The following is an 11,582-nucleotide window of genomic DNA, read 5'->3' as shown; positions in this document are numbered from 1 at the left end:
TTAACTTAATTTCAAAACAAGACACAGGCTGTCGTCGTCAGTGTCTGTCTCCTTTCAGCTGAAGATTTCCCTGGGTCGTCATCTGTCTTCTACTGTGAATATTTTTCATTTGAAAAAGGTACCTTTGATAGAGAGTAGTTTTGAATGACAGTCTTTCTCGAAGGCAGTTACACTCGATCTAACTTTCAAACTGCCTGCCTCTTTTATACCCCCAACATCAGATCATCTTATTGGTTCGATGTTGGCAAAACAATAAATTCAAAATCAGTATCCTGGGCCATAATTTAAACTGGTTAAATTTGAATTGTTGTCAAAATAACACACATTTGTTTCACAGCTAAATGTTACATCGTTTCAATTTTCCAGTATACTCTGAGACTGCTAGCTAGTCATATGCCGGGTGCTTGTAAGCTCTCAGTGCAAAACAGTGTTCACTCTCTCTTAAAGGTACAGTACACACCTTTTAACTTCATAACAGTTAGGTATGGAGTAAAAGCTCCCTCAAATCCTTTTAACTGAAAGTGCAATTCCATTCGACACTGTCCTCATCAAACATTTCCAGGACAAGTATAACACGCTTTTAGATATATGGTAAAGTTGCCTCCACTCTTTTAAAATGAAAATAAATGTCCCTTGACACAACTTCCATCAAAAACTTCCAGGACAGGGACAGCAGGTTTTAGAAACAGAATAAATTGAAAGTAAAGCTCACTCTATTCTTATGAATGGAAAATAAAGCTTTCTCTACACTCTACATCAAAGACCCCCAGAATAGGTACAGCATAGAATCAGGTACACAGTCAAGCTCTGTCTGCTGTGTCCCTATCGGACATTTCCAGGACAGGTACAGCACAACTTCTACATTGTTTATAAACAAAAACAAGAATAGCTAGAAAAGCTCAGCAGGTCTGGCAGCATCGATGGAGAGAAATCAGAATTAACGTTTCAGATCGAGTGACCCTTCCTCAGAGGAAGGATCACGTGACCAGAAATGCTAACCCTGATTTCCCTCCACAGACCTGCTGAGCTTTTCTGGCAGCTTCTGTTTTTGTCTCTGATTTCCAGCATCTGCAGTTCTTCCGTGTTTTTAATTATTTCTCACGTTCCTCGAGCTAAACCTCAGTGAGTGTGTCCAATTATAAGATTATTTATTTCATTTTTCCCTGTCTTCTGAGAGAAACCTGGCCTATTATTGTAGTTTGTGTCATTTAATGATAATTATTGGGACCTGCAATCGTTAGAACTGGATCGAGATGAAGAGATTCATTCCACTGGCAAGTTTTTCTGCATTCCATCTGGGCTAGTCACAGTCATTGCTCCAACCCGATAATGACTGACATTCGCTTTGTTAACAGGAGTACCAAGACATCAAAACATCTCGAGCTATAAGTCTGGTGAGCAAGGTTACTCGCAGCAGTTTATTCACCCTGATCAATTCCTGCAAGGCAAGGTAAGATAACTCTGCTCACTGTGTGGGATAATGGACGTTTGTGATGAGTTTTAACTGGCATTCCTGATGAGATTTAATGGATTTATTTTAGAACTGATACAGCCCACGTGTTGAGCTAAAATTTTACTTCAAGGCTTCTGCCCTCTCCTTCAAATCGAAGACCTACTGGAGAACTGGAGTCCATGAAGATGTGCAGGTTAGGTGGACAGGCCAGGCTAAATTGTCCACAGTGATGAGGGGCATGCAGATTAGGTGGATGAGGCATGTGAGGTTATAGGGATAGGGTAGGGGTCTGAGTCTGGGTGGGATGATATGTTTGGAGGGTTGGTGCAGATCGATGGGCCGAATGGCCTCTTTCTGTATGCATGGGTTCTGTGATCAGCTTATACTTCAAGACCACGGAAATAGGATTGTTTATGTTTGTAGAAAGGTGCTGGCAAGGCATTGGGATTCATATCCGGAGAAAGAAAATTCTAAACGACAAGTATTGGTCACAGTTCTGTTACCCCGATTACAACAATACTTTGAGGTACTGGGGAAGGTGCAGTTAACATTTATACGGATGGTCCTGGAATGACTGTCAGGGTTGGTTCAAGGTGGGGGTCATCTTCTTTAGTGAAGGGGAGATTGGGATTTCCTTATTATGAAAAGACTTGCTAAGGTTGACACTGAGGATAGATGTGAAACCGGAAGAGCACAACAGGTAACACAGCATCTGAGGGGAGACCAAATGCAAACTGGGGGACTGGTTTGCGGAGCATCTGCGCTCTGCACACGCTAACCAACCTGACCTTCTGGTGGCCATCAGTTTTAAATCTCCCACCCACTTCCCCAGTGACATGTCCATCCTTGGCCTCCTGCACTGTGACAGTGGGGCCAAATGGAAACCAGAGGAGGAACAACTTGTGTTTCTTCTGGGAGCTTACAGCCTGGGGCCTCAACATCCACCTCACCAGCTTCAAAGTCCCTCCTTCCCCCAACCTTATCCCACGTATGGCACCCCCCCCCCCACTCCCCGACCTGACCTGACCTAACCTAACCTGTCAATCTTCCTACTCACCTATCCACTCCCACTGACCAATTACAATAACCCCCTACCTGCATCCACCTGTCACAATCCCCCAGCCCAACCCCCTCCCTCTATATACTTCTGGGCTCTGTTCTCCCTCCCCATACTGGGTTTCGGTCAGAAACGTTGATCTTCCTGCTCCTCGGATGCTATCTGAGCTGCTGTGCTCTTCCAGCTTCACGTCTATTGACTCTGACTTCCAGCATTTACAGTCCTTATTATCATCTTGACACTCAAGATGATGTGTTCCATTTATGAGGGGATCTGAAACTCAGACGCCTTAAACATAAGACAGTCACCAAGAGGGAATTCAGGAGAAACGTCCTCACACTGAGGAATTAGAAATATCTGTGCCATACGAAGTGTCCGACGCAAATGGCACAGACATAATTTGGGAGAAATTCGAGAAATACCAGGGAGAAAGAACAGAGGTTACTGAGTCAAGGTGAAATGAAGTAGGATTCCTGATGAAGGGCTTTTGACCGAAACGTCAATTTTCCTGCTCCTCGGATGCTGCCTGACCTGCTGTGCTTTTCCAGCACCACTCTGATCTAGACTCTGGTTTCCAGCATCTGCAGTCCTTGTTTTTACCTACCGAAATGAAGTGGGGGGTGTCATGTGACGGTGAAAGAACAAGGATGGTGTGTAGCCTAAATACAGATGTAGAATCTGTTCATCTGATTGCTCTGTTGTCTTGCTGTCAATTTTAGTAACGATAAAAGCCAGTCTTGTTTTATTAAGCGAGTCATCAGTACAACACTAACCACTGAGTGAACTTCTGCGCAAACAGTAATTCAAGCCTGAGCTTATCTTGATTAGGGTTAGAGTTTGATCCTGTTCCCTTCCCCTGGAATGCTGGGGCAGGCAAAAAGAACATAGAACATTACAGCGCAGTACAGGCCCTTCGTCCCTCGACGTTAGGCTGACCTACAAAATTAATCTGATGCCCATCTAACCTACACCTTTCCATTATTATCTATATGTATGTCCAAAGCTCATTTAAATGCCCTTAACGTCAACGAGTCTACTACTGTTACAGGCAGGCCGTTCCACATCCCTACTACTCTCTGAATGAAGAAACTACTCCTGATATCTGTCCTAAATCTATCACCCCCATTTTAAAGCCATGTCCCCTCGTGTTAGCCATTACCATCTGAGGAAAAAGGCTCTCACTGTTCACTGTATCTAATCCTCTGATTATCTTATACGTCATGATTAAGTCACCTCTCAACCTTCTTCTCTCCAACAAAAATAGCCTCCGTTCTCTCAGCCTTTCCTCATAAGACCTTCCTTTCATACCAGGCAGCATCCTAGTAAATCTCCTCTGAACCCCTCCAAAGCTTCCACATCCTATAATGCAGTGACCAGAACTGTACGCAATACTCCAGGTGTGACCTTACTAGTGTCTTGTACAGCTGAAGCATGACCTCGTGGCTCTGAAACTCAATCCCCTTACTAATAAACGCCAACACACCATATGCCTTCTTAACAACCCTATCAGCTTGAGTGGCAACTTTCAGGGATTTATGCACCTGAACACCGAGATCCCTCTGTTTGTCTACACTGCCAAGAATTTTATCATTAGTCCAGTTCTCTGCATTCCTGTTACTTGTGAAGTGAACTACCTCACAATTTTCCACATTAAACTCCATTTGCCACCTCTCAGCCCAGCTCTGCATCTCATCTATGTCTCTCTGTAACCCACAACATCCTTCGGCATTATCCACAACTCTCCCTATCTTAGTGTCATCAGCAAATTTACTAACAGATCCTTGCAGCATACCACTGGTAATTGAGTTCCAGGATGAACATTTCCATAACCACCACCCTCTTGTCTTCTTTCAGCTAGCCAATTTTTGATCCAACTTACTAAATCACCTTCAATCCTCAAAGTCCTTATTTTGTGCAGTAACCTACTGTGTGGAACCTTATCAAATGTCTTACTGAAATCCATGTACACCACATCAACTGCCTTACCTTTATCCACCTGTTTTGTCACCTTCTTGAAGAACTCAATAAAACCGTGTTGACTATCCCTAATCAAATTATTCCTCTCCAGATGATTGGCCTGTGTTTAAATAAATGTAAGTCATTTCTTTGACTGGACTGCCCCTGGCATCTGACGCTGATCTGGTCTTTGTGCAGGAATGGCCAAACATCAGGTTCAGAAGCTACTGTGAGGCTGGAGGCCTGGTCCTCCTGTGAGCTGGCCTGAGGGTGCAAGTGCAGTCAGAGAGAGGGAGTCTGTGTGTGGGAACCAAGAGTGCCAAAATGCACCAGTCCAGAGTGGATCACGCTCTCATAGAGATACACAATTACCCTTATAACATATATTTAAGGGGTGACAACAGCCGAGTGGTATGATTGTTGGACTGGTAGTGCTCTGGGGACTTGGGTTTGAATCTCGCCAAGGCAGATGGTGGAATTTGAATTTAATAAATATCTGGAATTAAGAATCGAATGATGACCATAAGTCCATTGTTGATTGTCAGAAAAAAGAATCTGGTTCACTAATGTCCTTTTGGGAAAGAAACTGCTGTCCTTACCTGGTCTGGTCTACTGCCCTCTGGCCAGTTAGGGATGGTCCAAAATATTCTGGCCCAGCCAGTGATGCCTTTGTCCAATGAATGAATAACAACAACTGTACACTCATAACATATGCATATTTAACAGCTGCATATTGGGAAGATGGTGAAGGTGGGAATGTCTCGCTGCAATTATACAGGGCCTGGTTGAGATCACACCCTGGAGTTATTGTCTGCACTTTTGGTCTCCTTATCTGAGGAAGGATGTTCTGGTTATGGTGGGGGTGGGGAGTGCAGTAAAAGTTTACCAGACTGATGTATAAAGTAAGACTGGATCAGTTTGGACTATATTCACTGGAGTTTAGAAGAACGAGGGGGTTCTTGGAGAAATGTATAAATTTCCAACAGGACTAGACTGGGTAGATGCAGGAAGGATGGCCCCAATGAGAAGGGAGTCCAGAACCAGGGCTCACAGTCTGAGAATACAGGGTAGGCCATTTAGTACTGAGATGAGAAATATCTTCACCCAAAGCATGGTGAGCCTGTGAAGCCGCTACCACAGCAAGTCATTGAGGCTAAAAACATTGAAGGAGAAGAAGTTAGAGATGGTTCTTAAGTCTAAAGGGATCAAGGGCTAGGGGGAAAAGCGGGAACAGGGGACTGATTTGGGTGATCAGCCATGATCATATTGAATGGTGAAGCAGGCTCGAAGGCCGAATGGCCTACTGCTGCCCCCTATTTTTTATCTTCCTGTGTAACTGGATTAGTAATCCAGAGACCCGGGCTGTAATGCTGTGGGGATGTGAGTTCAAATCCCACAGCAGCTGGTGGTATTTAAATTTCATCAATAAAATCTAGCTATAAAATCGGTGCAGTTCACTATGTTCTTTAGGGAGGGAAGTTTGCTGTCTTTACCTGATCTGGCCTTACATGTGACTCCATACCCACAGCGATGTGGTTAACTCTTACCTGCTTTCTGAAATGGCCTACCAAGCCACTCCATTCAAGGGCTGTTGAGGATGGCCAACCTAGTCCCATGGAAGAATGAAATAAAACATGCATTCAGTAACATCTAACTGTATGTAATCTACCTCCTACCTACATCAGTATGTGCTCAGACGTTACCTTGCCCACGTGTGGTTGCACTGGATTTTTTTCAATAAGTAATATAACGTATAATACTTGTGTCTTTTGAAAATCTTACAAATCCAAATGACTTAAAGGTGCCACTTAGAAAAATGTCAAATCCAAAGTGAGTTTTTTGTTGTTATCATCTTGTGGAGAGTGCACCCTCTGAATAGAGTTTAAAAGAACTTATGGGAAAAGACCCCAAACCAAGCCAAATTACTGAGGTCTATCTGCATCCCTGTCACCCTGTATCTGATATATAACCTTCCAACAATGCACTGCAGTGATTGCCTGTATCCCATGAAGGAAGAAAGAAAATCAATCAGGGAAGAACCTTTCATTAATCCCCCACCGTTCCTGTTGAAGTTTGTCTATCAGACTCCCATAGCATTATACCAGTGCACGTTTTTGCAGATGACATTGTGCCCAATGAGCTGTGCTAACCCTGCTTTCTTTCCACTCCCTGTCTCTGTAGGATGCTGAAGCTATCTTTAACTGGCTGAGTGAATTCCAGCTTCAACATTACACGGCCAACTTCATCAATGCTGGCTATGATGTGCCAACCATCAGCCGCATGACCCCTGAGGTGAGTACCACAATGGCAACACTCTCTTTCTTGCTGCTTGGCAAGACCCATGGGCAAAGCTTTACTCATCACTGCTTGCCCTAGTGTTTTATTTAGTGTGCTCTGGGGTCAAGGGGCTGAAGCATATTGCGCTCGGCAACTATAGGAACATTACAGTACTGAAAGAGAACATTAAGCCCATCATGTCAGTGCCAGCTGAACTCGCTGCCCCCTGTAGTCCCACTTTCCAGCTCGTAGTCCATAGCCTATCAGGTTATAGAGCTTTAGGCACAGAATGAAAACAAGGCTGGGAAGAAGAGAGAACTGCAGAATCATACACTTCTGATGGAGCCCATTTAGCTCAGAGTTCCTGTGCTAGCTCTTTGTCAGAAAGCTTTGCTCTTACTGGATGTAGGTTTGCTCACTGAGCTGGAAGGTTCATGACCAGACGTTTCGTCACCCTACTAGGTAACATTTTCAAAGGAGGAGTCCCACTGAAGATGTTACCTAGTATGGTGATGAAATGTCTGGAAATGAATCAGTGAGCAAACCTACATCCAGAACCTCAACCTGAGCTACAGATCTTATCAAAACTCGCTTTGCTCTTACTTCCCATTCCTGTCTTTCCCCAGTGCCAATTTCCTTTTCACATTGTCACACACTTCCCCTTTTGAATGTTGCAGCATTGATGGTGAATGTTTGTGGCTGGTAGATGTCAGATTTTGAATTTTCATAAAGGAAGGACTGCTATAAGTGAGGTGTACCTCAGTTCCTGTGAACATTCGCCCTGGGAGCAGGCTCTTTGACCTCCTACACAATTCACTAAGATTAGGGCTGATCTGGTGACTCCTACCCTAGATAACCTTCCAGCACATACCCCCATTCCTGCTTCATAACAATCTGTGAATGGCTTAAAAATATTCAGAGACTACTTTTCTGTCTTTGGAGGAAGAGAGTTGCAAAGGTGCATGATCCTCTGAGAGAAACAATATTCCCATATCTATCCATTTTAAATGGGCAAACACTAATTCTTTAACTAGTGATCTCCATCCCCCCACCAAGTTCTGGATTTCCCACAAGAGGAAATTCCTCTCAATATCCACGTTGTAAAGATCTCTCCAAATCTTATACGTTTCAATCAACTTGTCACCTACTCTTCTAAACTCCAGCAGTTACAAACCCAGCTTGTTCAACCTTTCCTCATTAGACGATCTGTTTGAGAAATGAGGAGACTCTAATGTCTATTGATTACAGCATAGTAAAGATGTAAATGAAAATGATCGAGTATTATAGAATTGTACAGCATGAAAACAGACCCTTCGGTCCAACTCGTCAATGCTGACCAGATATCCAAAATAAATCTCATCCCATTTGCCAGCATTTGGCCCATCTCCCTCTAAACCCTTCCTATTCATCTACCCATCCAGATGCCTTTTAAATGTTATAATTGTACCAGCCTCCACCACTTCCTCTGGCAGCTCATTCTATACACACACCAACCTCTGTCTAAAAAGGTTGCCCATTTAGGTCCCTTTTAAATCTTTCCGGTCTCACCTTTTATCTATTCCCCTCTAGTTCTGGACTCCCCCACCCCAGGGAAAAGACATTTCTATTTATCCTAACCATGCCCCTCATAATTTTATAAACCTCTATAAGGTCACCCCTCAGCCTCCAACACTCTAAGAATCGCAGAGAATTTTCAGAAATGGGCCAGTTGACCCAACAAGTCTGCTAGTGTTGATGTTTCCTATAAGCTTTGTTCTTGTCTTAATTCATTGAACACTCAACAAATCCTTTCTATTTGGCTGCTTTTCCTGATTTGCCCTTTAATGCCTTAAGGCCATTTGGCTCAGCTGTCCCCTGTGATAGCGCTGACCCCAGTGATAGCAATTTCCACATTTTAATCACTGTCTGTCTGCCCTAAACCTATCTTGTCAAACCTTTTACTTGTAAGTTGACTTTTGCATCATCTCCTCAGTGTCCAAATCCTTCATCTCAGATGGAAAACAGAAGAAATGTCCATGGGAGCTCCCAGTGTAATCAGGTAGTTGCTGTGTAAGAGTAATGGTGAGCGGGCAGCTCCATCCATCAGTGAGAGAGCTGGACAGACTGGATGCAGGGATGATGTTTCTCCTGGCCGGGGGAGTCCTAAACAAGGGTTTTGGTCTCAGGATACACTGTAGGCCATTTTGGACTGAGATGAGGAGAAATTTCTTCACTTAGATGGTATTTAACCTGTGGAATTCTATACCACACAAGACAATGGAGGCCAATTCACTGAACATGTTTTAAAAAGAAATAGATTTCTGGATGTGAAAGGCGTCAAAGGGTATGAAGAAAGATTGGTAATGTGGTAATTAACCATGATCATATTCAGTGGTAGAGCAGGCTCAATGGACTGAATGCACCATTGTTCCTCCTGGTTTCTATGTTTCCACTGGAATTTTGTTTGATTAGATTAGATTAGATTCCCTACAGTGTGGAAATAGGCCCTTCGGCCCAACCAGTCCACACCAACCCTCCGGAGAGCAACTCATCCAGACCCATTTCCCTCTGATTAATGTACCTAACACTATGGGCAATTTAACATGGCCAATTCACCTGACCTGCACATCCTTAGACTGTGGGAGGAAACAGGAGCACCCAGAGAAAACCCACGCAGACATGGGGAGAATGTGCAAACTCCACACAGACAGTCGCCCGAGGCTGGAATCGAACCTGGGACCCTGGTGCTGTGAGGCAACAGTGCTAACCACTGAGCCACCATGCCACCCTAGGGTAGCTGACTAGAGGGCATAATTCTAAGATGAGAAGAGAAAGATTTAAAAGGGACCTGAGGGCAACCCTTTCACACAGAGAATGGTTCTTGTGTGGAATGAGCTGTCAGGGGAAGTGGTAGAGGCAGATGAAGTTACAACATTTAAAAGACATTCGGGCAGGAAAGGTTTAGAGAGATATGGACCCTCTGAGATTAGTTTAGTTTAGGAAACTTGGTTGGCTTGGACCGAAGGGTCTGTCTCTGTGACTAGCAAGAGAGGAAAAGGCTGGAGGCCAGAACTAAGAAAGAGCACATTGCACCCCCTGGGGTTCTGCTGCCCCCTTTGTTAGTGCTGTGTCTCGCTGTGCCAGGTATCTCAATGCAGAGTATGACAAGGCACACGTCTCCTGGACACTCCCAGGAGCCTTTGAAAACTATGAGGACTGAAGCTACACTCTGTGCGCCATCCTGTGTATCGTCCAGGATTGTAAATCTCACAGGGCCACGGAGGTGGGTGGAGTGGGTTCCTCAGGCTGGCTGAACTCAGTGCTAACAACTGACCCAATCCTATCCAGGACCTGACAGCGATTGGGGTGACTAAACCTGGACACAGGAAGAAGATTTCCACGGAGATTGGCAAACTGAGCATTCCGGAATGGCTTCCTGATTACAGACCGGTAGGTAACCTCTACAGTACGAGGAACGGACCCAGCCTTTTCCAACGGGGATTGCTTTTGTTTTTTGTCTTCAACACCTTGATGATTAGATGCCTATTAACCATACATGACTATTACAGGAACTCTGTGTAGGTACCAGAGTGAAACTCCCTCCACATTGTCCCCATCAAACGCTCCCAGGGCAGGGGCAGCACGGGGTTAGGTACAGAGTCGAACCCCTCTACACTGTCCCCTCAAGTACTCCTAAGACAGGTATAGAGTAAAGCTCGCTGTATATTTTTCCACTAGATCAGATATGGCAGGGATCAATTTGCATTTATTTAGCACTTATCACACCTTTCAATTCATCTTCAAGCAGCTCCAGTTCAACTCGGCCCTTTCTGAATTGCAGTTACTGTTGTTTTGTACATTTGATGCAGAGTACAGCTCTCTCTACAATGCGCTCCATCACAAGGACATCTCTCACTGCAGGAGTGAGATTTCAGTCTCTTAAGTGAAATCACCAGTTGGAGCAAAGTGAGAGCAAATACCTCTGCTCCCGTACAATTACTCACACTGGGTGAAAACTGCCCACAACGATCTCATGCAGGATTTACTGCACTTTGCCCCTCTCTATCCCTCTCTAAAGCTCTGTATGTGGCAGTCCTCCAGCTTTTCATCGTAGTGGAGGTTGTTACATACAGCAGTCTCCTGTGTCCAAACGTAAGGATGCCTCACAGACTTCCAGCCCAACTGTTTATTTTGTGGTGCTGTTTAGGTCTTGGGCAATTGCACTTCCTTTTTCATTCCTTTGTTTCATTTAAACCTCACCCTCCTGATGTGGACCCTCAGTGCGGGGCGGGTGCAGGGCAACTTGAAGATGCCCATTGCTGGGGGCTTAGTCAGAGTGGCCATCAACAGATCCAGTCAGCAGGGGGTGGAAGGGGGTCATTGTTCCTGACTGCCTGCCCCTCTTCCACAGCTACATTCAAGCCCAGGTGACCTCGGAGAGGGAGCATGTGGTGTCCACCAATACTCTCAATGTTTTGACAGAGACATGGGCACCGCAGGGGCTGGACTGTATTAGCACTCTCTCCAACACCATTTTGATGTTGTATCCTCTTCTTAGTCTCTCAAGGGGCCAGCTTTTAGAGTTTTGGCTGTACATTCAGCCCCATGCTGGCAAGGTCTCAGGGTTGGTTCAATAGCAGCCGAATGTGAAGGGGATGATAAATCCCAGCGGGCTGCCCCTCTTCCGTGGTTCTGTCTCTGTCTGGGTGTCCTTGAGCACACAGCACATACTGTCTTGGAACGATCTCCAGCTTCTCGCAACTACTGGGGACAGAGTGGATCTTTTCCCCTTCCCATGATATTTTGATTTAATAAGTATTTTCTTTGTTTTAAGTTGTTTAAGTTACAGTGCCCCACAGC

General features: G+C 44.7%; 1 protein-coding gene across 5 annotated transcripts in view; it reads left to right on the top strand.

Moving 5' to 3' along the window:
• The window catches only part of LOC140463836 (caskin-2-like), a 292,300-nt gene that overhangs the window by 263,254 nt on the left and 17,464 nt on the right, over positions 1-11,582 (top strand). For all 5 annotated transcript variants that reach the window (XM_072558217.1, XM_072558221.1, XM_072558218.1 and 2 more), the window contains 3 exons: positions 1,356-1,450; positions 6,648-6,758; positions 10,071-10,172. In XM_072558217.1, coding sequence (XP_072414318.1) covers positions 1,356-1,450; positions 6,648-6,758; positions 10,071-10,172 — 308 coding nt within the window. The remainder of the gene's footprint in view (positions 1-1,355; positions 1,451-6,647; positions 6,759-10,070; positions 10,173-11,582) is intronic.

The sequence above is a fragment of the Chiloscyllium punctatum genome, chromosome 39 (genome assembly GCF_047496795.1).
Source record: "Chiloscyllium punctatum isolate Juve2018m chromosome 39, sChiPun1.3, whole genome shotgun sequence".
Taxonomy (NCBI): domain Eukaryota; kingdom Metazoa; phylum Chordata; class Chondrichthyes; order Orectolobiformes; family Hemiscylliidae; genus Chiloscyllium; species Chiloscyllium punctatum.
Note: the sequence above shows the minus strand (reverse complement) of the source record. Positions and strands in the feature narration are given on the sequence as shown.